Source organism: Dromiciops gliroides, chromosome 2, assembly GCF_019393635.1.
Source record: "Dromiciops gliroides isolate mDroGli1 chromosome 2, mDroGli1.pri, whole genome shotgun sequence".
Lineage (NCBI taxonomy): Eukaryota > Metazoa > Chordata > Mammalia > Microbiotheria > Microbiotheriidae > Dromiciops > Dromiciops gliroides.
Genome location: NC_057862.1, coordinates 659,833,723 through 659,859,294, shown reverse-complemented (window position 1 = coordinate 659,859,294; position 25,572 = coordinate 659,833,723). Strand labels below are relative to the sequence as shown.

General features: G+C 47.3%; 2 protein-coding genes across 5 annotated transcripts in view; both read left to right on the top strand.

The window, feature by feature from the left end:
• UBE2D4 (ubiquitin conjugating enzyme E2 D4 (putative)) overlaps positions 1-7,407 on the top strand; it is a 35,215-nt gene extending 27,808 nt beyond the window's left edge. The window contains exon 7 of the mRNA XM_043983499.1: positions 1,856-7,407. Within this exon, the coding sequence (XP_043839434.1) occupies positions 1,856-1,901 (46 nt within the window). The 3' untranslated portion in view covers positions 1,902-7,407. The remainder of the gene's footprint in view (positions 1-1,855) is intronic.
• Positions 7,408-13,732: 6,325 nt separating this feature from the next.
• The window catches only part of DBNL (drebrin like), a 30,334-nt gene continuing 18,494 nt past the window's right edge, over positions 13,733-25,572 (top strand). Inside the window, exons 1-2 of one of the 4 annotated variants that reach the window (XM_043984580.1) lie at positions 13,733-13,918; positions 23,680-23,735. In XM_043984580.1, coding sequence (XP_043840515.1) covers positions 13,836-13,918; positions 23,680-23,735 — 139 coding nt within the window. In that variant the 5' untranslated portion in view covers positions 13,733-13,835. Of the gene's footprint in view, positions 13,919-18,161; positions 18,248-20,127; positions 20,203-23,679; positions 23,736-25,572 lie in introns of those variants that run through there. The other 3 variants (XM_043984583.1, XM_043984584.1, XM_043984581.1) reach the window with 3 other exon arrangements.

The following is a 25,572-nucleotide window of genomic DNA, read 5'->3' as shown; positions in this document are numbered from 1 at the left end:
CCCCAATTGCCTCACTAAAAAAAAAAAAAACAACAAAAAATAAAAAGCTCTCTCTTCAAACATTTTCATTGCAGGATATTTTATAATTGGAAAAAAACTGGAGATAACATAAATGTTATACAGTAGGGGAATGGTTAAATTTATTGTGGTACATTGATTTAATGGAATTTAATGGCATAATAATGCCATTAAGACCAACAGATATAGGCAATATAAAGAAATCTGGGAAGGCCTTTGTTTTTTTTTGTTTGTTTGTTTTTGCTAGACATTGAAGGTTAAGTGACTTGCCCAGGGTCACACAGCTAGTAAGTGTGTCTGAGGCCGGATTTGAACTCAGGTCGTCCTGAATCCAGGGCCAGTGCTTTATCCACTGTGCCACCTACCTGCCCCCCCCCCTTTTTAAAAAAAATTTTTTTTCACAGAATGTAAATTTTAATTATAAAACATAAGAATATAAACACAACATTGTAAAATAACTGATAGAAGGTAATTGCAAATATAATTGATAAAAGATAAATGCAAAAAGAAGCTTGCTAACAGTCCTTGGTCCAGTTGGAGATTAATAATTACTAAAACTGGGGGCAGATAGGTGGCGCAGTGGATAGAGCACTGGCCCTGGAGTCAGGAGTACCTGAGTTCAAATCCGGCCTCAGACACTTACTAGCTGTGTGACCCTGGGCAAGTCACTTAACCCCAATTGCCTCACTAAAAAAAAAAAAAAAAGAAAGAAAGAAAGAATTACTAAAACTTCTGGAGAAGAGATCACTTAAAAAAAATTAATAAATGTTTCTTTTCTCTCCTTCTCATTCATCCCCAATTCCTTGTAACAAATATGTATAGTAAAGCAAAACAAGCTTCCACCTTGGCTGTGTCTGGAGCCTTGTTCTGCACCCAAGCTTCTCAAAAGGCCTCCATCCCTGGGCCTCTGCCTTAGGCCTCTGTCACCAAGGCTGGACCGTCACTTTTCCAGCTGGTTCTCATCACTGTACCTGAGATTTGTGTTAGTGACTTGAGCATGCTGGTTGATGGACATCAGTTAATATGAGCCTAATTTGAGAACCAGAAACAAGGCAGGTAGATGGAGGGTTCTCCAAAGCCACACTATCATGGAGTTCTGGAGGACAGCCTTGTCTTTTTGCCCCTTGACCTGTTTTTTGGCCCACTTCATGTTTAGGTTTATTTCTCTTTGACGGGCCTTGTTTCTCAGTGTTTTGCCTTTTTGAAGTGAGTGCAAAAACGTGTAAAACTTCACAGTTGGGTTTTTCTACATCACTCAATCCATCCTTTCAATAGCAGGAACCACCCAAACTCCCCCAATAGTACTTTAAGTACTGATAAATGTCAGTCTCCATTTGAAAGAGAGTAGGATTTACCAAGTGAGGTTTCTCCAAAGCTTTCCCGTGGGGAAAGCCCCAGAACCTTCTGCTCCTCGGACTGGGATTCCCTGATTAAAACTGGCCTTTTTGCTCTCTTTTCTCACAATAGACTCTAGTTTAACAGCTTGTGTCACTTTCTGGGGCTCAATCAGGCCTCGATTTTTGCCTTGCCTATTCAAATATAAAGTTAGTTGTCATTATTCTCAGATAACATCAGCTTCGACCTTTCCTACTACCCACACCCATCATCACACTAGATTACGGGAAGAGAATCAGGAGACAGACAGGCTGGCCCTTTAGTTAGAGACAGACAGATGGCCTCCAGAGCGGGCCCAGCAAGCAGGAAGGTAAAGCTTACCTAAGCGTCGTCATTACAGCTTCCATGACTTGGAGGCCTCTGGTTTCCAAGAGAACTGAGAGACAGAAGAGTCTCTCGGCTTCTCCCGCAGTATTGAGAACCTGTGCGCTTTCTCTTCCAGGTACAATAGATTGGCCAGAGAATGGACCCAGAAATATGCCATGTGAAGGCCACGCAGATGTGCTGCTCCACAAGCTAAGCAGTTAACCTTTCAGAGCAGTCTCTTAGTGGAAGCTCGGGGTTGTCCGCTGTTTACTTGATGCCATGAGCCATTTGCCAGGAGTCTCCGACTCTCTCAACAGACCCTGTTTCCCTTTCGCTTTCATCTCCACTTGGAGGGACTGCTCGCAGCCATTAGGGGTCTGACAACTTCATGCCTTTGATGCCACATTCAGTCGCCACTTTCCTTTACTGAGTTTTAGCCTGGTTCAAACTGGAATTGGCCTTCCGCTCAGACTCCCTGGGCCTTCTCTTGGGATGGATTCTTCTCATCAGTCTTTGCTCAGGGTGGCATAAGCTGTGCCCTTCACGCTGCACCACAGGAGCTGAGCGGCTTCCTGAGAAGCTGTCCTGATAGAGCCAAGCACTGGCCTGCTGTGCCCAGAAGAGAGCCGGGCAAGCTTTCCCCTAGTCCTCACTTTACTGAAGAACTCTATCCAAAGAGGAATTCCGACCCGTGGGGACATTGCATAGTATTGGGAGGGTTTTGCAGTGAAATGAATTAGTGACTGGGTCTTCCACGGCCTGCAAGTAAATGAGGACAGTGGGATTGGCCTCCCTTTTTCAGACTGAGAGGCCCCTGCTGCTGATGGCCAGGTGCGTCGTCTGCTCTCACCAACAGAATTACTGCTCCTTTGTAGTGTCGCGAGAAAAAAAAAAATCATGAGATTTGGAAAGATTTAGGATGGCCTCATTTGAAGATCATGGAAGACTCCGAGGCCCTGCAAAAAAGCCAGAGGCTGCATAATGTTTCACTTGTTAGCTGAGGAAGGTCTGACACTTGGGAGAGAGACGACATCTGTAAATAAACCTGTCCTTTTCCCTTTGGAATAATCCTTGAATTATTCAAAGGGGGAGCTCCACTTTTCTACTCACATTTCTCTTTTCCTTCAGAAGACAAGGATTGGAAACTCTGTACAGGTTCTCCAGAAACCTCAGCGGGAATGATTCATTGGCCTTTGTGGCTCGATTAGCTTTCAGGTTTAAGCATTTTTTTTTTTAGTGTTGGAATAAATGAAGAAGTAAGGTATTGGTTGCCTTTAGAATTCGCTGAGTATTCTAGCAAGAAAATGAGCAGATTGGAGATTTTTTTTTCTTTTTTTGCCATAGCTGAATCTTCTCAAAGAGAAGCAAAATGCATTGTTTCAAAACCTAAGATAATAATGATTTGCTTGTCTCTGCTCTCTCCTAGTTCTCAGAGTTGCTTTGCACTCCTTGAGTTACTCCATGATAAAATAATAATGTTTGGGGAAGGACCCAGGAGCCGAGTGATCTTAAAACTATGCAACTAGCTAGTGACACAGTCAGGCAATTGCAAGTTTGAAGAGAGGATAAAGGAAATGGATTTGTTAAACCCTGACCCCGCAGGGCAGCTAATTTTTTTTTTTTTTGAGAAATTGGTCTAGCTCAGAGACTTGGAAGTGGTCATTGCGTTATTGCCAAAAGATTGTGCAGAGGAAGCTCATTAAGGTCAGCTCCTCGGAGAAGGAAGAGCCACTGGCATGGGCTCAGGCTTCTTCTCTGCCTTGTTTAGACGGACCCCTGTCCAATTGCTCTCTTGTGGCCTCAAGACAGTGTTTTCTTGGCTTAGGGTGTCCCGTGCCCCCTCGTCTCATCACTCCTTTCCAGTCTTTTTTTAAACTAACCAATAAATTAAAAAATTTTAAACATCAGGTATTAAAATTGCACAGCATACCATCATTATGGTGTCAGTAGAGGATGAGTCACTATGAGGAGCCAAGTGGCAATAATAACATGGGGCTTGGGGCTTGTGGGCACTCACTGGTTCGTTATACTGCATCTTGTATCTAAGGATCACAAAGCACTTTACAAATGCTACTCAAGTAGCACATTGGGAGAGGGAAAAGAACAAGGGATTGATTTCCATTTCGCTGATGGGAATGTGAAGGCCCGGAGAGGGGAAGGTCCAAGGCTATGCAACATACCAAGAGCCAAAATGAACCACAAAATGTCAGAACTAGGAGAAATTTTAGAGATCCAGTGTCCCAATTTTACAAATGAAGAAAGTGAGCTTGCTTGAAGTTACATAGCATAGACTTAGCAACCTAGCAACTACTAAAACCAGGGATTTTTTAAAGTGTTTTTTTTTTAGCCAGTTCAACCAAATTTTTAAAATGAAGTCTTCCTTCCTCCTATGAGGTTCCATGGGTAGTAAGGCAAGTGAAATCAGGTCTTGGTTTCCTCCTCTTCCTCTGACATCTCTCTTTCCTCAGTTTTTCTGGGATCTATTGGCAAGCCTGGCCTAGACACTGCAGATTCTGAGGCTGGAGCCAGAGCCAGAGCCACAGAGCACATGGCCTCTTTGCCCCAGCCGCTCCAGCTGGTTCTTTCACCAGTAAAGTCGTCAGGCCTGTCTTCTTTCAAGGGCAAAAGCCATTGCATGTAGAGCTAGACAGAAGCACAGAACCCACGTGGCCTGACCTGCTTCTCTTGATAGATGAGGAGATCCATGTATGAGAGCCGCGTGAGGCCAGGCCCTGTTGCCCAGGGCAAGTTCCCTTAATAAGCAGCTCCCTGCACTTAGGCCTCCTGCCCACGTTTGCAGCGGGAAGGCCAGATATGCAGCTTCTTTCGTCCTGGTCCTGCAGGCATGACCAAGCCTGCAGTCTGTGCACACTGGCTTGTCGTGTTCCCAGAGGACCTCGCCGTTTGGAATCCTGGTGGACGTCCTTGGATCTTACAGAAGGTGAAATTGAGAGGTTTACACACATCTTCCTCTTAGCTGACAGGGAAGGCAGAGGTGGCTTTTCGGGTCAGACTGACCAGAGAGGCATTTCACCAGGCCGAGCTGCCCCCGTGGTTCCTCTCTGAGCAAGCAGCAGTGCAGTTTGTACTAAACTACCTCATTACACTTTCTTAGGGATTTCTCTGAAGAGCCAATGCCAGCCTTCTCAGAGGGACACGCGGGCAGCTTCCTGCAGTGCCATGGGAATTGGGGAGGGGGCCTTCTCCATTCTCCTGTGCTCTTTGTGAATTTACTTGTTCATGACTCATTCTGGGTGTTTCCTCCCCAGTAGTGCTGCAGGGAAGGCATGGAGCTGTAGCTGACTTGTCCAGGGAGTGCTAACTGGAGATGGCAAGACAGCCAGCCAAGTGGCACTGAGGCCCAAGGCTCCAGGTTGGGGGAAGCTTCCTGTGGCCTAAGCTCAGACCCATGCCAGGTTTCCTCTCTTAACATGTGCTTGTGTCTCCTACCTCCATGTCAGCCTTGAGAAATAGGACAGGTAGTAGAAAACTAGCCAGTCTCCTTAATGGCACATTGCTGGCTTCAGTCCCAATGATGTCCTGACTTCCATCCAAGAAAGCCTATTGGCATCTTAGTGCCCCTCTAAGGGTGATTGAGAGCAGAGAAACGAATACATTTCATACCATTTCTGTGATTTCCCAAAAAGTGCTCGACTCTCATTACTCCAAGGGCATTCAGCTGCCCCCTGAAAAATTAGGCCTTCTTCGGGCAAGAAACTTCTGTTGGCTAAGCCCCGCCTACCCCTCTGCTCCCCAAGAAAGGCCCTGTCATAGTAAAACAGGACAGAATTAGCCTTGAGCTGCCATGAAGGAGACTGCCAGGAGCCCCTTTATCAAGTCATTCACATTAGAAACGGCATTGATTTATTTGGATCTGTTTTGAGCACCCCCAGTGCTTGCAAAGCTCTGGTTGGCACTCCAGGGAAGGGGCTGGCTACCAAAGAGAGTCTAGCCCTCTAAAAGTTTACGTCTAGTTAGGTGGAAATTCAGGGTATGCACAAAAAACAGAATGTCAGTTAAGTCCAGGATGAGTGATAAAGACCAGAGGGGTCACTAGGAGTTCAGGATGAGAAAAGCCTTGTGGAGACCTAAGTTAAAAGGCAATGGAGGGAGCAGCTAGGTGACACTTACCTGCTGTGTGACCTTGGGCAAGTCACAACCCTCATTGCCCCACCAAAAAAAAAAAAAAGGCAGTGGAGGGGCTCTGTACAGGTAAAGGGCTGGAGGCATGGCCCAAGCCAAAGCTTAGAGTGAGAAAGAAGCAATTTGTTTGGGGGACAGCAAAGGAGGGAGCTGTCCTCATGGGAATGGACAATTCACATCAGAGAGTAGCAGAAGATGGAGGTCTCTGGGGTCAGCAAGGAAGGGCTTGATGGGAGGCTTCGTTCCTTTGTCTTCCCTTGGCATAGCTAAGGAATGCAGTAAATACTATACTTATGTAGGAAGAAGAGGGGAAAAGCCCATCTGAATCTGGCTGCCTGCCTGACTCAAATGTGTGTCTCTATCTCTGTGCTGTGTAGCAAGGAGCAATAACAGTGCTTTTCAGGGCCTTGCAAACTGCACCTTCTAGCCATGGAAACAGGAACAGATGGGACAGGTCAGTAAGTCTAGGGAGCCTTAGCATCATTTCAGGCAGGCCAAAGCATGCAAGCTGAAAGCCAGCCGGTAGAGACTGTCGAGAGCTCCTTATTTAGAGGTTTGTTGTTATTGTTTTTAAACCATGAAATGCCAAGAGCTGGTTGTCCTCGAATATCTCAGAAATTCCAAGTACACTGGCCATGTTAAAGAACATAGTGGTATTAGGTTGTTTACTCTGTATGTTCCAATGTGACATGACAGACTGTAAAACAGGCCTGCCACCGAACTCCATTTACTGAGATCCTCATATCCTTGGTGATTTCACTTCAGTTTGTGTGTGTGAGTCACCAGCCCACCCTACATTCTCTTCAGATCTCTTCCTGTCTAAAGACTGTACCCCAGGGAATTGGGGCAGCGGCGTGCACGTTACCTGGGCTTTGGGCATCTGTGAAAATCCCATGTAACCAGAAGGAGTGAGGGTCATCCTTCTTTGGGGCTGCAGAAAAGACTGGGTCACCAAGAAACCCAACATTTCCCCTTCTCTTCTTTGGAGGGATCTGCCCCTTCCTGGAAGCCCAGATGGATGCTACTAAAGGAACCTCAGGCTGTAGTCACTCGAAGCTGTCTTTGGTCTGCCTGCCGCTGCTGCCCAGAAGAAAGCAAGCCTTGATGAGAACCTTGATCAAACCTAAGAAGCCCTGGCCTCACTTGGGTTTTTTTCCACACTGTGGGCTGGCTGGTGGGCTCCTCCAGTTGCCTAGTACACTCATTATTCCCTCCCTCCCCCCCCCCCCCATCCAATACTTGTTACTTTTCAAATCATAACAGCCACTTACTGTGAAGGGTTTGTGTCTATTTTTTTTCCTCAAGATTGTGAAGTATCCGTTTACTGAACCGTCCTTGCCATTTGCTGCACACCATTTAGAGTGGATGGGATTCCTTTTTAAGCTAGGAAAAACAGATACTGAAACCTTTCCAGCCTCTACAATGCTGTGGCCACATGTTGGTTGGAGCAGGGAAACGTCATCCTGAGATTCTGCTGAAATAGGATTTTATTGCTGACTGTGAATCTTCTGTGGATGCATAAGTTAAATAAACAGTGGTCCTTTCTTACTGGTCTTGCTGTGCCTTTTAAAAACAGCCTCTTTTCTGATGCTGTCTGTGTGCGTTCTCTGACTAGGACAAATTGCAGAGATAGATGACTTCAGGAATCCCCCTTTACTGCCCCATGAGAACTTTGAAGATGCCTTTAGAGTATGAGTCAAGTGGGGCTCAGTGGATAGAGCACTGGCCCTGGAGTTAGGAGGACCTGAGTTTAAATCCAACCTCAGATGCTTGACATGTACTATCTGTGTGACCCTGGGCAAGTTACTTAACCCCAATTGCCTCACAAAAAAAAAAAAAAAAAAAGGAAAAAAAGAAAAAGAATTGAAGTGCTTAGAGTATTAATCAAGTAGTGAAAGAGAATTTAGAGGACAAAGTCGGTCCAGTGGGTTTTGGTCCTGCCAAGCTAATGGTAAAGCTTGTGATGAGTAAAACTAAATGTGTGGTCGCCTTATTCCTGTCCCAAATGTAGGGAAAATTAGCTAGGGTTTCTAATATAAATTAGAAGCTTTAGTACCAGTTTGGGTCATTAAGCATTTATTAAAGCATACCAGGGGGCAGCTAGGTGGCACAGTGGATAGAGCACCGGCCCTGGATTCAGGAGGACCCGAGTTCAAATCTGACCTTAGACACTTAACACTTACTAACTGTGTGACCCTGGGCAAGTCACTTAACCCCAATTGCCTCACCAAAAAAACAAAAACAAAAACAACAATAACAAAACAACAAAGCATACCAGGTATTAGTAAAAAGAGAACACCTGGGTCAGAAAGTTAAGAAAAGGCCTAGCTAGCATAGGGCTCCAGCCTGGTCTGGTTCTTCCTCAAGTCCTCCACCACAAGCCTGTCCCAGCAAAGAACTGCCTCTGAGTGAGAGTGAGACACACCTTTTTGAAGGCCAGGAAGGTGTGGTTTTAATTGAATTAACTTTAAGTGAGTTAATCAGTGAAGTCAGTCAATCCAATCAGTCTTAATCCAGTCAATCCCAGCTGGGGCCTTTGGATATTGGCAGAGCCCATTATCTTCTTACAAACTTCTGGGGAAAAGCAGAATGAGAATTAAGTGTGTAATGTAGGAGAGGGGAGAGAAAGAAACCCTAAAGATACTCGTAGTACAACAACAAAATCAAGTGAGAAGGCGGAGAATGAAATCCTAAAAAAACTCCATTGGGTTTTAACATCCTTAAAGTGAGCATGAGCCAGCAAAAGACACGTGGAAGAAAAGGTTTTTGGGAAAGGTAAGAAGAGACTACATGGAGTTGGGTTCTGGGTGCCACATTTAGGAAGGACATTGATGTATTTGATGGTGTCTAGAGGAAGGGAACCAAAATGGGGAAGGGCCTTAGAATCCATTCCTTCTGAGGATCCGTTAGATGACTAACAAAGAGGAGATAGAGGGGACATTATAACTGCCCTCCAGTGTTTAAAGGGCTGTTAAATGGAAGAAGAAACACACTTGCTCTACTTGGCCCCAAAAGTCAGAAAGAGCAGCATTGGGTAGAAATTGCAACGAGGAAAATGTAGGTTTGATGCAAAGGAAAACTTCCTAACAACGCTACCAAGAAGTAAAATGGGTTATCAGGGCAGCTAGGGGGTGCAATAGAGCACCAGCCCTGGAGTGAGGAGGACCTAAATTCAAATCCAGCCTCAGACACTAGCTGGGGGATCCTGGGCAAGTCAGTTAACCCTGTTTGTCTCAAAAAAAAAAATAAGTAGTAGAATGGGCTATCTCAGGAAGTAACAAGTGCCCCTCCACTGGAGATCTGCAGGCTGAAGAGCTTTTTCCTTGAAAAGTAATGAAATTTGATACTTAGTTGGCTCAGGGGACTGTGTTATGTGTTCACATAACGTCAGGAAGATGGCCTACACACAAAAAGCCAGTACAGGAGGAGTCAAGACACTTATCTCTGCTCAGGCTTCTGCACAGCAGAGCATCATGACAGCCAAGAGGCAGGGAAGCTACACTCAACTGAATCTGTGCTGGAACCCTTCCCCACTAAAGGTAATGAAGCGTTTTATTAACCATTAGTTTGGTCTGCAAGAATCGCTTTTCTTTCCAGTCTCTAACCCAAAGCACCAGATTTGGACAAGTGGTCCCAGTGAAGTAAGTTGAATTGAAAAGGATACTAGAAAGGGATGGAAACTAAACACATGAAGAGTGCTTCCAACTTTTATGAGATTCAGTCTCACTTGTAAAAAACAAACAAACAAAAAAGCAGGGGGAATAATATAATTCATGCCTGCTACCTCACAGGGTTGTTGTTGGGAGAACATTTTGTAAATCTACATGTATGTACAGGGGAATTGTTCTCATGGAATAGAAGATGGGGATTGGGAAGATTTAAAATATCAAATGTCCCAAGGAAAGGAAAATGGATTTACTAAATGCTTCCAAAGATGTCCAGAAGTTATAGAGCTGGCAGGCACCTCCCAAGTCAGCTAATCCAACCTCATTTCACAGAGGAAGAATTAAACTCAGGAGCTTTAGGTGACTTGCCCAAGGTCACAACTAATAAGCTTCGGAGGTGGAATTTGGGCCCGGCATTCTTTAACCTGGAAGCCAGGGCCCTTTCTGTGGTATCAGCAAAGCACAATTTGCTCTCAAGTAGCTTGGATGGGTCGCTAAGATTAAAATGGCCTTGAAATGTGCAGGCAGGAGGGAGAAAAGAGACAACAAGAACCATAAAGTTTCATTGATTTAACTGATTTTTAAGCCTGTTCTATATGTAATACTTAGGGGAGAGATGAATAAAACACTGCAGCCTAACCTCAAGTAGTTTATGCTCTAATGGGATGAACAAAGCATGTGCAGAAGAATTACAATACAGACTAGAATGTACAGTGCCTTCCCTAAACTTTGTATCTCTTCCAGGTCTAGCACAGTACTTTATGCAAACAGTATACAACAAATCATAATACTGTTATTAATAAAACTTAAAGACTTACTATGTTTGGAAGGACACAAAAATGCTACAGTTGCAGCCCTTCTGTTCCGTTGTGTCCATTTGAGGTTTTCTTGGCAGACATGCTGGAGTAGTTTGCCATTTCCTTCTCCAGCTCATTTGACAGATGAGGAAACTGAGGAAAACAGGGTGAAGTGAATTCCTCAGGGTTACATAGCTAGTAAATGTCTGGGGCCAGATTTGAACTCAGGAAGATGAGTCTTCTTGACTCCAGGCTTGGCACTCTGATTACTCTGTCGCCACAAAGTTGCCCCAAAGAGAAGCAGGCCCAGGATAGATAGATGAGGTATCTGGATAAGTACGCTGCAAGAGACTGAGAAGAAGCAGTCAGATAGTCAGGAGGAGAACCAGTAAAGAGTGACTACCTGAGAACCTAGAGAGAATAGACTATCAAGGAGAGTGATTCACAGTGTCAAAGACTGCAGAGAGGTTAAGGAGATGCAGTGGATAAAGCACTGGCTCTGGATTCAGGAGGACCTGAGTTCAAATCTGGCCTCAGACACTTGCCACTTACTAGATGTGTGACCCTGAGCAAGTCACTTAACCCTCACTGCCCCACAAAAAAACAAAACAGCCATACACAAAAATGGCCATACCCATGATCTTGTCATTACCCACAAATGCACTATTTCCATGTATAAGAATTCTGAAATTCAGGGCAGTTAAGTAGCACAATAGATAAAGCACTGGCCCTGGATTCAGGAGGACCTGAGTTCAAATACAGCCTCAGACACTTGACACTTACTAGCTGTGGTGACCTTGGGCAAGTCACTTAACCCTCATTGCCCCACCAAAAATAAAAATTCTGAAATCACCTTATCTGATATTAATCTATTGGCTGTTCACCTCTCCCTGCATCCCCTTACAAAACCCCACTCCTCATTCAAACCATGATCTCCAATACACTGACCCCTCAATTCTCTCCGGGACATTTCCCCTACATTAACCACTGAATGCTCTTCTCCCATCTTCACTCCTTGATAAACCAGTTCAACTCTATACTGTCTTCTTTTCTTGAATTCCTAACTCCGTTATGAGTTCACTGATTACCCCCAGCCATTCCTCAGGTTTGGCTCATTCCCACCCACTGACTTCCCTCTTATACAGGTGCTGCTGAATGAAAGTGGAGAAAATCATGTACCCTTTCTGATTAGGACATTATACATTTGTTACACAACTCTGACTGGGCCCTCACTGCTGCTTGGCAATCCTATTATACCTCCCTTATCAACTCACTCTCCCACACTCCATAGAGACTCTTCTAAACTTTTGTATCCCTCCTCAAGCCTCTCATGACTTCCCTTCCCCCACTCTCAGTTGAAAACCTTATCTCATATTTTACAGAAAAAAAAAATTGAGGTCATTCTCTGTGAACTCCTTTCCCCATCTTCCTCATCTATTATTCAGATGCCTTCTGCCACTATATCCTCCTTCAATCAATTTATTCATACTATAAATACAACTTTCTTCTCTTTCCCTATTTGGCACTCTCCCTGTGGTCAACAGTCTTTCAATAAAATTTGGGAAACGGAGTTACTGAGTCTTGTAATTCTTTGGGACGACAGACATTTAGTTGATGGTTTTATGATTTTAAGCAGCAGAATGATGGCTACTTCTTTGTCTTCTTGGTTAGGTGGCATATGTGGTAGAACCTACAGGTCCCTGGAGAGGCTCAAAGCAGTTGTACTGAATTGAAAGGATTGAGTTGGGGTGGAAAGACACAGACATTATAGGGAACTTTCTAGAACACCAGGGAAGCCAGGAGATGGAAATGAGGAAGAAGAGAATTCCAGACACAGGAGACAGCCTAGTGAAAATGCAGAGCGGTTTGAGGAAGAGCATGGAGAGAATGCCATCTCTTTGATGGACAAGAGTAAGAGAAGAGGAGTAAAGTTTAAGAAAACTGGAGAAATAGGGAAGGGGCCAGGTTATGAAAGGCTTAGAAAACTAAATAGATGATTTTATATTTGATCCTGGAACTAATAAAGAGCCCCTGGAGTTTATTGAATTGGGATGGGGTGGGGGGTGGGGGTATGTGGAGGAAGGGCCTGGGGGGGTTTCCACATTGGTGAGATTTATACTTAAGAAAAATCACTGACATGGGGCTTAGTAGGACATATCCAGGAATCAAGGGGCTATTACAGTTTAAACTAGCCAACTAGATATCAGGATGGACACACCTGAGATAAAATTCTGTAGCTGGAAAGTCCATTAGGTGTGGCTACTACCTGGGGTTGTGCCCCGGGACAGAGATAACTCCAGAATTCACGACCACCACCTGTCATTCAAGCTTTTCCCACATCATCACCAAGAGGAACTTTCCATTGTCAGTGGTCACTCCATCTATCCTCTATAAAACCTTTCGCCTCTCTTCTATTCTAGGAGGAGAATGTTTCTAAGCCATCTCCTTTCCTTGAAGTGAAGTCCTCTACTTCCCTCTGTCACTTTCCCTAGCGCCCAAATGAAGGACCATTTTAATTGTAATGTCTAAGGACCCCCATCGCCTATTTCCCCGTGACAATCACCTTGGTGGTGAGTGGAAGATGGACTTGAGTAGCAGTGACTTGAAGCAGGACCCCTCCTCAAAGTGTGAGGTGATGAGGACCTGCACCAGAATGGAAGGGTGTGTGTCAGGAGAGAGACACTAGGGAGGTGAAATCAACAGGAGATGCTCGAGGTGAAATTGACAGGCCAGGGCAACAGCTCAGAGGTGGGGGATGAGAGAGTGAGGAATCTAGGATGACCCCCCCGGTTTGAGTCTGAGGGCCTGGGAGGATGGTGTAATCCGGGGTGGGGACGTTTGGGGCAGGATAATGAGTTCTGTTGGGTTTAAAGATCCGAAGTGGGCTGTGGGTGAATGAAGGTGGTTTGAGAAGAGACTAAAGAGTTGAAGGTGACTCCTCAGTTCAGCCCCAATCCTTCTCCCTTCCAAATGACGGGAAGGATGGGGGGCGGGGTGGGGGTGCCCTATTGAGCCTGGACGGTCAGACTGGGAATACAGTTTCAAACCCCGCTGCGGACGCTTGATTGTAGACCCCGGGCTAACCGATCGCGTAAGCTCTAAATAACCTAGCGAGCACGCTCTCCCAGCCGGGCTGGCTACGCGAGCCTTCCGGAGGGGGTGGGATACAGGTAGCGCCTGAGGACCTAGGGGAGCCTCGGGCCTCCGGGGCACGTGGGCCGCAGGAGCACGTGTTCCGTCTCCTGCCACCTCCTTCCTCCCCAGCCCCCAGACTCCGCCCCTGCCCTGCCCCCCAGCTTCGACCTCCTTCCTAACTCCCGCTCCGAGCACGCGCGCCCACCCCAGACCCCGCCCCCTGCCTCCCCCCGCCTCGCGCGCCGCCGCCAAGGTCGCTTCCGGCCACCAGGGGGCGGGGCCCGTCCCGGAAGTGGCGGCGGCGGTGGCTGCAGCGTCGGGGGCGACGAGCAAGGATTCCCGAGCTGAGGAAGAGTTGGTGTGGAAAGGGGGCGATATGGCCGTGAACCTGAGTCGGAACGGGCCGGCGCTGCAGGAGGCCTACCGGCAAGTGGTCACCGAGAAGTCCCCCACGGACTGGTGAGGGCAGGGCGGCTGGGGGAGGGGAGGGGAAGGGAGGGGGCGCCTGCAGGCGGGGGCGGGGGGAGGGATGAAAGGGAAAGGAGGGTACGGGGGGCACCAGCCAGGAGGGGAGGGGGAGGAGAGCGAGAGGAGTGGGCATAAGGAGGAAGGGAGGGGAAGGGGTGCGAATGAAGGTCAGGAGGGATGAAGGCAGGAGCTGTAAAGGTTTGAGAGTGGAGAAGAGGTGTGTGTGTGTGGGGGGCTGTTGTAGAGGCCTAGGAGGGTCTGGGAGAGGGGGGTCGGTCCTGAAGCTTTAAGGGAGGAGGGGGTGGACGGTGGGCTGGTGGATGAAGGGTCGGGGATGGATCCCCAGAGGGAGGGAAGGTGGGGGTGGAGAGGGACCAGGGGCCGGGGCAGGAGCCTGGAATTTGGGAGGTGGGTGTGGGGGAGCGGGGTGTGACCGCTCTCCCTCCCTGGGGGGCCGGGGCATGGGAGAAGCTCAGGGCTTTGTTTTGGGGCCAGGGAGGTGGGGAAGGGACATTGGCTGCTGTAGTTTCTGGGTGTCTTCTCCAGGCTTGGGGAGGTTCTCACCCACACACTCCCTCTACCGGGTGCGGGTGGTGCAATGGGTGTGTCAGCGGTGTGACCTTGAGTGGGGTGGGGTGGGGGGGAAGGAGCTTAGGCAGCTCCAGCCTCTGGGTCCGGAGGCACTTCCCTCTTTACCTTCCTCCTCTGTACCACCACAGAGCCCCAGGAGAATGGGGGCGCTCCACAGTGAGGCCAGAGCAAGGACAGGGCTCACTGGGCGGTCCAGGCCACTTGCACTGGGCTGCTGACTGCATCATTGCCTCCACGGGGAGGGGGCTGAGGCTTATTGGAGCAAGAATGCAGGTTGGGCCTGTGGGTCTGCACGCCCCTCCCCTTCAGCTAAGGTATCCAAGGCACCTTCACTCCCCTGCAGGAGGGCTTGAGAACCTTGAGGACTTGGCATTTGGAAACCATGACTTTCCTCTGCTTATCTTTCTTTTTTGTCTACAACATTCTCTCTCATCACCTCCCAGGGACTTTCCTTCTGACTTTCAGATCTTTGCTTTTCTTCCTGATTCCTCTGTGAGCTCTGCTCACAGGCTTGAAAGGCCTCATCACACCTCTGTCTCTTCTAAAACGCTGATGAGGGTCCACGCCTTGTGACCAGTGCCTGCATAGAAATGCTTTGGCTCTTCTATAGAACTGGACTGGGAAATTAAGGCTTTTCTGAGAAGGTGAACAGACAGGGGCTGACCTTTTGAGTACCTCAGGTTTTACCAAGAAAAAGGAACATAGGTTTTTTCCCTACCCTAGACCCCTATCAGCGAATACTTGGATGAGAGTTCTGTTCTTTCATTTCTTCAAAACCACAGTGTGACAGTATATTCTGTATGCTCACTTATGCGACAGTGACTTGTGGGATTTTGAAGTCTGAAAAGTTGATGCTGCACATCTCACATGAAGGCTGACATTTTATTGCACTTAGGTCATACTTGTTACTTTGGTAATGGGGCAGAGGGAGCTTCTTAGATCCATGGTGGTGGCATCTTGGTCTCCGCTGTGCATTTTGTAACTATATATGGTCATTCGCAGCTTTCTGCCCCTTTCCCTTGTTGCCTCGATTGTTTGTTTCCATTGGCCTGTTCTGAGCATTTCCTGTTGTTGGTAAGAAGCTAACTCAGAAGAGAATATTAAGGTTGACTGCCTTGGTTGGGGGTAGTGATAGGGTCTTGGTAACTGAGAAGGAACATGGTTAGTGGAAAGAAGACCGGCTTTAGTCAGAAGACCTGGTTTCAGATCCTGCCTGCTACTTCACTAGTTCTTTCATCTTAAGTCATTTAGCTTCACAGGCCCTTGGTTTCTTCTCTGTCAAATGAGATTGGATCATATGATGGCTTTCCAGTTCTGACGTCCTGTTACTGTGGCTCCAATTCATCTTGGATCTATCAGTGGTCAGTAAACTTTTATTAAGCACCTACTGTGTGCCAGGCACTGTGCTAAGCACTGGGGATAGTTAAAAAAAGACAGTCCCTGCCCTCAAGGAGCTCCCAGTCTAATGGGGTGAGACAGCACACGGAAGATGAAGAAGGGAAGGATCAGAGAAGTCCCACAGTAGTTGGACCAGGTGAGAAATGAGATGTTTGATGGTGTCTTCTCCTTAAATGGAGGTTTGGAGTTGTGATGAGGTGCAGGACCGAGGCACTGAGGAAGGTGAGACAGCTTCAGTGAACTTGCACAGTCACACAGCCAGTAAGTATCTGAGACAGGGTTTGCACTCGGGTCTCCCAAGCTTTAAGTTTACTACTCCCGTACCACCTGCCATACTCGGACTGCAGTTTTTTGTTTTGTTTCGGCTCTTTTGGTAACCCCAGCACTTGGTGCAGTGCCTAGCACATAGTAGACACCTAATAAATAAATGCTTATTAAATCGGGACCACAGTGGAGGTAGGACTCTGAAGGAACTTAAACAGTCTCTTCATTCGGAAAATAACTTCACAAATTACCGCACAGGTAAATGTTCAGGCTGAGCTGTTGAAAAGTTCATCTTGTTCTGCCCAGACAGTTAGGATGTAGTTCTGTTGCTAGGGTACCAATCTCTTCAGCCATTATCTCCCCCGTCTAAATCTTGTGGTTGGCGCTTTCTTATTCATTCTGAATTTCTTTAGTGTAGGTCAGGATAGGGCGTGCCAGCTCGCTTAGCTCAAAGGTACTTTTTGAACCTCGAGTCAGTACAGGGAAAAGAATGATTTTTCTCCACCCTGACTCCAGGCCTCAGAAGATGCAGGTCCCAGAAAACTAATAGAGCTACAGACTGTGGTATTTAAAAAACAGAAAATGAATCGGGTTCTTCCTAATCTCCCCCCCCCCCCCATTTTTGCCTTGCCTTAGGTATTCAGCAAGGACCCACTTGAGAAACCATGGATTAGAGAGGGGAGACGGGAGTTGAAAAGTGGGAAACTGCAGCATTTTACTTGGAAACACACAGTTGAAACTTAAACACTTCTAGGTCTATTGTCATTGTTGAGTTTCAGCGATCTCCAACTCTCTGTGACCCCATTTGGGGTTTTCTTGGCAGAGATGCTGGAGTGGTTTGCCATTTCCTTCTCTACCTCATTTTACAGATAAGGAACCTGAGGCAAAAGAGGGTAAAGTTGACTTGCCCAGGGTCACACGGCTAGTAAGTATCTGACAGTTCAGTGATGCAGTGGATAGAATGCAGTTCCTGAAGTCAGGAAGACTTCTCTTTGGGAGTTCAAATCTGGTCTCAGAGGAGACTGGAGAAGAAAAGGCAAACCACTCCAGTATCTTTGCTAAGAAAACCCCCAGTGGGGTCATGAAGTGTTGGATATGACTGAATGACAACAATTAAGTAAGGAACTTTGGCATTCTATTTTGAGGATCTTCCTTTGACCTCTGTTCTCTGTCACTTCTCTGCTAATGACATAGAATTGATACCATCGGTTCTACAAAGACAACACCCGAGTGTATTCATCTATCCTTCATTTTTTCCCTGAGCTCCAGGCCTGTGTCTCTTGGGCATGCTGGCCAACTACCTGTATGTCTCTTAGGCACTTGAAATTCAATGTGTCCAAAAAAGAACTCATTTTCTTTAGCCCTAAACTTGGCTTCCTTGTTTCTGTAGAGGACACCACCATCTTTCTAGTCACCCAGCTTTGAAATCTCACAGTCATCCTTGATTCTTCATTTTTCCTCTTCACTCCCCATATCTAGTCATTTACCAAGACTTATATAATGTGGACCTTCACTCTACTCTCCCCACAATCATGTTCATCACCTTTTACTTGGATTGTTGTACAGTAGTCTCCTAGCCTTCAGTTTTTCCCTTCCCCTCCTGTTCTTCCTCCTTTCCCATCTCTCCTCATTCTCTCATTTTCTCTCTCCTTCCAAAGTAAGCTTCAATGTCTCTCTAAGGCCTCCAGGATAAAATGTAAAGTGGCATTTAAAGCATTTCATGATTGTACCCCAGCCTACCTTTTCAGATGTATTGTTCCTTACTTCCCCTCATGCCAGCTGTTTCTTGTGCATAAGCTCTTTGTTTCCATGCCCTTGCACAGACTCACACTGAAGTAGGAGGGGCATTGCATCTGTTGTTTGCACATTGAGTCATGAAAGCTGTTGTGCTATGGAACTTATTCCAACACCCACCCCTGTCAATCAGTCAGCATTCATTAATTACCTACTATGTATCAGGGCCTGTGCTAAGCACTGGGGATACAAAAAGAAGCAAAAGACAGTCCCTGCCCTTCAGCAGGGGAGACAACAAGTACAAAAACAGGTAAAGCTAGGAAGGCACTACAGGTAAGAAGGGTTGGGAAAGGTTTCCTGTAGAAGATGGGAGCCAGCCAGGACGATGCCTGGAGCCAAGAGATGAGGAGATTTTGTTTGTGGAGCAGCCAGGAAGCCAATGTCACTGGACCCACGTGGGGGGAGTCCGGGCCTGCGGTGTAAGAAGACCAGGAAGGGAGGAGGGGTGTAGGTTATGAGAGGCTTTGAACACTGATTCTGGAGGCAGCAATAGGGAGCGGCTGGAGTTTTTACTGAGTAGAAGAGTGATGTGCTTTAGGAAGATGGATTTGGTGGTTGAAAGGAGGATGGATTGGAGTGGGGAGGAGACTTGAAGCAGGCAGACCCGCCAGCAGCTATTGCTGTAGTCCAGGAATGAGGGGATGAGCACCTGCAGGGGCATGGGGGGGGGTAGTGTCAGAGGAGAGGAGAGGGATTGTATTCTAGAGAGTTGACAAAGGTGAAATGGAGAGGCCCTGGCAACAGCTTGGCTCTATGGGGGATGAGAGAGAGTGAGGCGGCCAGGAAGACTCCTGGGTTTTGAGTTTGGGGAGCTGAGAGGACGGTATTGTCCTCCACAGTAATAGGGAAGGTGGCGGTGGGTGTGGCTTAGGAGGAAAGATGAGGAGTTCTTTGACCGTGTTGACTTTAAGATGTCTACTTGAACTTGGAGATGTCTGAAAGGCAGGGAGAAATGTGAGACTGGAAGTTAGCAGAGGGGTTGGTGGGATAGGTAGAGTTGAGAATCAGCAGCACAAAGATGTTGATTAAATCCATGGCTGCTGATGAGATGGTAAGTGAAACAGTGAAGGAGGAGGAGAAGAGAGGAGGGCCCAGGGCAGAACCCTGAGGAACCTATGGTTGGAGGGTGTGATCTGAAGGAGGTTCCAACAAAGGAGACTCAGAGGTAGAAGGAGAACCAGGAAGGAGGGGGGTGTCCTGAAAACCTAGGGAGACGAGAGTGATCAATATTGGCAGAGGCCACAGAGAGGGCAAGGAGAAGAGGCCACTGGAAGCTGGACTGGCAGGGCTAAGAGAGCGAGAGGAAGTGGAGGCACCTCTCGTAGACAGCCTGTGGGAGGAAGTTAGTCCAAAAAGCAGAAGAGACAGAGGACGGTAGTTATTGAGGGAGGGGGATCGTGGGTGTGTTTGTAGGCAGGAGGGAAGGAGCCGGTAGAGAGGGAGAGATTGAAAACAGGTGAAGGAGTGGGGATGGGGGGGGGCAGTCTGTTGGAGGAGATGGGGAAGGAGAAGAGGGCGGCAGAAGGCACCTCAGTGATAGGGGCTGGGCAAGAGGGGAGAAGCAGCAAATGGCTCTTTTGTTGTGGGAGCAGGGGAGCTTTGAACCTCCCATACGGGAGATTCAGTAGGATCGCCGAGCTTAGATTTGTAGTGGACCGAGTCCGAATGATCTCGGTGATTCTGCCTTTGTTCAGCACATTTGTAGGAACAGTGGGTGGTGGGAGTGACCCAAGGCTGAGGCTTGGCCGGGTCTAATTGGCAAAAGGAGAGGAGGGCTAGGGATCCAAGAGAGGGAGGACAATGCGGAGTTGAGTTGGTTCGCCAGGGAGTCAAGATGAGAAGAGGAAAGAGTGGGTGGTGCAAGGAAGCTGTCCTGGGAGGGAATTCACAGTGTGGATGAAGACTGCAGTTGTGTAAAGGAAGGTCGAGGGGGAGGTGAAAAGCCAAGAGACTGTGATCAGATAAGGGGGTTTGGGGATCCTTGAACACAGCGGGGGGGGGGGGGGGTTACATCTGTGGGGGGTGACGAGCAGAGGCATGACTCTGTGTGAGAATGTTGTGTGGAGCCTGAGAGGGAAGCAGATGGTCATCCCTATTCTTTCCTCTGAAGGCTGGCGGTCAGTGAGATGGAAGTTGGTCCTGCCCAGCAGGAGGTGGAAGGCCCATTCCCAATGACTGCTGTTCTTCTTCCTCAAGGGACAGACGCAGCAGGAGATGGGAGGCCTGAGGTCAGAGGGAAGGGCAGGAGATCTGACCAACAGCAGCAGGCAGTGGGGTGGCCTTGTGTTAGCACCGATAGAAGTCACTCCAGCGGGAGATGGGGGTGCCTCCCCAGCCTTTTCTTACCTGAGGCTGGAGATGAGGGGGCCCAGGAGGAAGTGGAAGTCTCCCTCGTCGTTTTCCTCCTCAGGCTCCAGGGTCTCTTCCTGTCCAGTCTGTTGCATCAGATGTAGCCTGTAGTGCAAGCCATGGAGCAGCCTGTGTCCTTGCCTTGGCATCATAAGGGCCTGCTTTGGCCATTCTGTGCCCCTCCCCTCCTTTTTCAGGTGATTTCTGTCTGGTATGTCCTAGCTGGGACAAAATCCCTTATGCTTGATATCTTGTTTCCAATGGCTTATTGACATTTACTTCAAGGGGGTTTACCAACAAAGTTTGCCTAAAATAGGACTTCTCAACCTAGCCCTAACACTTGGTTCCTGTTTTTGATTTCTCTGTTCCTGCTGCTTTTATGACCCTGTTACCCACGTAGACATCTTGGAGGCATTTTTGCCTTTTTTCTGTCCCTTGCTTCCTCTTTGTAGTCAGTCATAAAGATTTATTGATTCTTTTTTTGTGATATTTCACTGCTACCACCCTAGGCTGGGAAAGAGCTCTGGACTTGCAGTCAGGTGAGACTGGGGTTTGAATCATGCCTGTGACACTAATTGTGTGAACATAGAAGAATCACAGAACCTTCGAGTCTGCTTCCTTATCTGAGGGTTGGTAAGAGGATCAGTGGTGAAGCAAATGGATGTAAAGTGCATTTCAAACCCTAACTGTAGAGGCCGTCATTCCCACTACAAGCCTATGCACCACATGTCCAGATTACTGTAATAGCCCCTGATTGGTTTTCCTGCATCAAATCCCTCCCTCTTTCAGTCCTGCAGGCTGCTACCAGACTTGTCTTGTTAAAATGCCCATTTGACCGAGTCATTCTCCTGCCTCAGAACCTTCTGTAGTGTCTGAAGCTTGCCCTTCAGGCCCCCCCTTGTCTGGCTTCAGGCTGTCTCTTCAGCCTGGTAGGCGGGAGCTGGGTGGTCCCTCCTGCCTCCAGTCCCCTGCCCCTGGCTTCCATTTTTCCTCCCTTTGTCCTTTATTTCCTCCTGGTCCCAGCTCACAGGTCTCCCTTCTCCTTGTAAACCCTACTCCTGCTTCAGGACCCAGCCCAAATATCTGTCCTGTGAACTTGCCCAGATCCCTCCAGCTCATTGCCGAGTGCCCATCGACTGGGCCGTTGCTTTGCAGAACTGTGATCTGTTATTTATTTGTGTTGTTTAAACAGCAGAAAATAAGATTCTTGAGGACGTGTATTATGCTGATGTAGGGGCTTAGTGGAAGGTAACTTTGAAGGGGTGCAGGGGGCCAGAGGGCTGATAGACTGCACTGAGCCCAGCCTTCCCGGAACACTCAAGTACTATGGCTAGACCTCTGTTTTTACAGAAAGGAGCCGACTTTTACCCTTCAGGGAGTAGTGGAAACATTGGACAGCAGCAGCAGAAACCCTGAGTCAGTGATCCAGTCACATAGTGGTATAGTCAGTGCTGAATTGAAATAATGACAGCCTCTTCCCCAATTCATTTGGGTCACTTCTCTTCCTTTATCCTACCTGGGTTTCCGAAAGTCTTTTGCATTGTGTTTCATTCCTTGTAAAAGTATTATCTCCCTCTTGGCTATTTCCTCATTAACTTGATCTACCACATCCTGTCTGGGTCTGCTTTCCCTCCTTCATTCTTTTCATTTCATCACTATCTCTGCTTGGTCATTTCAACAAGGCTCTGAGAGAAGCCAGTGTGTCAGGCTAGACAGAGCCCTTTAGAAACCAGAGGATCTTGTCTTCAGCTTCATGTTTCTTTTTGCAGCATTAGAAACACACACACACACACACCCCCAGAGACTGTTTGTTCTACCATACTTGGAATTCCAGTGAGCTCTAAATAGAATTTTGCCTCTTATTTATAATATTATATTTATATTATTATATTATATACCATATTCTATTTGCATTATTTGTTGTATTATCATTTATATTATTATGAAGATTTGTCAGATCTTTTTCTACTATAGAGACTCTTCATCTGAGGCCCACTGAGTGCCAGGAGGTCCACGTGTAGATTTCAGGGAGGGGGTTGTTTGTGAATTCGTTTTTAAAAGTATTTTGATAACTATTTCACTGTAATTGATTTCTTTTGTAATCTTATATGCTTTATTTTGTACGAAGAAGATTGTTCTGGGAAGAGGTCAGTGGATCTTGCCAGATGTGACACCATTGAAGGTTAAAAATTGCTGATTGAGTGTAAAACAGGGCAGTGCACAGAGCCTACCCTGCTTTAGAGAGGGCTAGCTAATGTGATGGCCACCTGGCATGTGGGAATTTTCCTTCAACTTGCTTCTTTGTACAGGAAAGCTGGGGAATTCCCTAGTTTGTTAACTTGCTCTGTGAAGTGAGTATCTAACCTTGTGACTTTTACCAAGTAGCTCTGAGTTTATTTATAAGCCTCTAGTTTGCATGGGCATTGTAGTTATTAATGTTCCTTGCCCAGCATTCCCTAGAGGTAAATGCAGATGCTGTTAAAAAAGGAAAACAAAACAATCAGGCCTTACTTTTATGTGAGGAAATTAAAGCAGTGGCTGGAGATAGTGACTTGTCCGAGGCTAATGAGAATGGTCTTAATACAATGTATTCAGCACCTGGGATGCAGTGGCCGGGGAATAAGTCTACATGCCCTCAGATCAGGACTCAGAACCTCATCACATCTAGATAGATGCCTTAGCCACAAAGATAGAACGGGTGCACACACAAAGGGAGTCGGGTGCGAAGACCTGTTGCCTAATTTTGTGTCTTTTTCCTCCCTGATCTTTCCAGCTTTGCTCGTATTGCTTTGGGGGTTAGGTGTAGGAGGGGATCTCTCCCTTTGTCTTTAGCTTCATTAGCAAACTTAGTTTGTGATCCTTGCCTGTTAATACACAACAGTGATCTTTCTCCTCTTGACTTTTCTACATCCTTGATGTTGAATTCCTTTAAGTAATCAAAGAAGCTGTCTGAAGAATCTTAGTGACCTCTATTGAAAATTATAGTATCTTCTTAAGTTTTTTTAAAAAAGAACCATCGGGAACTGGTGTTGGACAAGCAGATGGGTATAATGGAAACAGCGCTGGGCTTGAAGTGGACCGCCTGGACCTCAGATGCAGCTCTCGCCTGCTATTTACTAGCTGTATAGCCCATTAAAAGTTGTTGGCCATCTCTCTCGCCTTTCGTTTCCATATCTCTGAAATGGGAATAATGATACTTTGCACCCTGAGCTCAAAGGACAGAATTTGTGAAGTATGTGTATAAATCAGCTAATATCATTTGTTAGGCCTTCGGTTATTGTGGACTTCTGTAGCATGGCAGGGTGAGGGGTGTACTGTGACACTTGACCACATAGTCTACTTGTGCTTTCTTTCAGGGCCTTGTTTACTTATGAAGGCAACAGCAATGACATCCGTGTGGCTGGCACTGGAGGTGAGCCTAATCATTCTGGGGAAGTGTGTAAAACATGACTTCTTGTTGTGGGCTTGATGAGAAGGGGAAGAGGGCAGGCCTTGACAGGCTGGTCTGCAGCTGTGGATGCCCCTTTCTGGGAGTTCTCCCTTCCTCAAAGGTGAAATGACAGGTGCTTTGCAGAATTCAGGGCAGACAGGGCACTTTTTTCTTTCTTTGCTCTCCTTTCCCCCTCTTTTCCTTGTTTATTCTTCCTTTTGTTTGCTCCACTTTTTCTCCTTGGCCCATGTTGGCTGCTTGCTGGAGAGCCCTCATTGGGAACAGTCACATATCCAAGACACAGGAACAGGTGAGGGGTCCTCAAAGGCATCCTGCCACCACCTCTTGCTTCCAACTTGAATTTCTTTCCTTGCCTGACCAAATGCAGGGAAGTCGACCTCGCAGCTTCTCTCCTAACCTCCTGTCCCTAAAACATGCACTGGAAGTCGTAGAAGGGTTTTTATTGCTAGTAGCAACAGGAACTTGGGACAATTCTGTGCCCCTGCTCCTTCTCACCTAAGCTGTTTAAGGGAAGATTGTGACCCGTATAGCGATGGGTCCTAGGGCACCCAAAGGACTGAAATCAGAGCCCTCAACCTTCAGAGGAATGAGTGCACAGCCTCCTGGAGTCTCCTCTGGGTTTGTCAAGGGGCCCTGAAGCCCGAGAAGACGCACTTCACCACCGCTGGAACAGTGTGGCATGAGCGTGGTTGTGGGGGCTATCTAGACCTTCCACCAGTAACTGCTTAGAATGGCACAGGGGGACCTGCTGTGGGCCAGCGCCTGGCATGTTGCATATTGCAGGTGCTTAATGAATGCTTCCTGACTTACCTTGGGATGGCATTGCCAAGAAAAGTTGGCTGAAAACAACTTGGAGAAGGTGGGGGCATCCCTCCATTCACTTCAGGATTCCTTGGATGTCCTCGATGTGTTAGCCTGGGCTACCTGCTGCTGCCTGAGCAGAGGGAGTCATTAGGGTGGCACTCGTGGGGACCTCGTCAGCCTCTGAATCTTTACTGTCTTGACCCTGCTGTGTTTCCCTCAAGATGAAGACATCTGGATGCTGTCGCTGCTCTCAGGGCATGGAGCCTCATAAAGGGGAGACCTTGTAAAGCCTCAGGCAAAGTGTACTTTCTGGGGAAGGAGGGAGCACCCACCCCAGGGAGATAACACATCTTGTAATGCTCTGGAAAAATAAATAGAACCTCCCCAAATCTCCCATATTGTGGGTGGGTGGGGGCATAATCTGCAGTGTTCCCCCCCCCCCGTCCCTTCTGGGGCACACTTAGTGTCCATCCTGCTCATTTAGCTCCACTTCATCATATGCTGTTTTTGTTTTTTTGTTTTTTTTTAGGCAATGGGGGTTAAGTGACTTGCCCATGGTCACACAGCTAGTAAGTGTCAAGTGTCTGAGGCCGGATTTGAACTCAGGTACTCCTGAATCCAGGGCCGGTGCTTTAACCCCTGCGCCACCTAGCTGCCCCCTCATCATATGCTGTTTTGCCGTATCTTTTTCATGTGTCACAGAAGCACTGGTGACAGCTGGGCATAGCAAGGGCAATGTAGGCCAGCACAGGGCTGCTTTTCAGTGATAACATAGAACGAAAATGGCAGCCTTCATTTTTTTCTTCAATGGAGTTCATCTACAACCTCCCTGCCTCCCCCCCAGCTTATTTCAACAAGGATTAAAAACTCGTTGATAACAGATTTTGTTGTCTTGTTTTTGTCTGTCTCATTGCTCCTCCTGTGACCAACACCACCACCCTGCCTCGTGGACAAGGAGGCAGAGCTTGGGCATAGGGACCCGACCTCCCCCAGA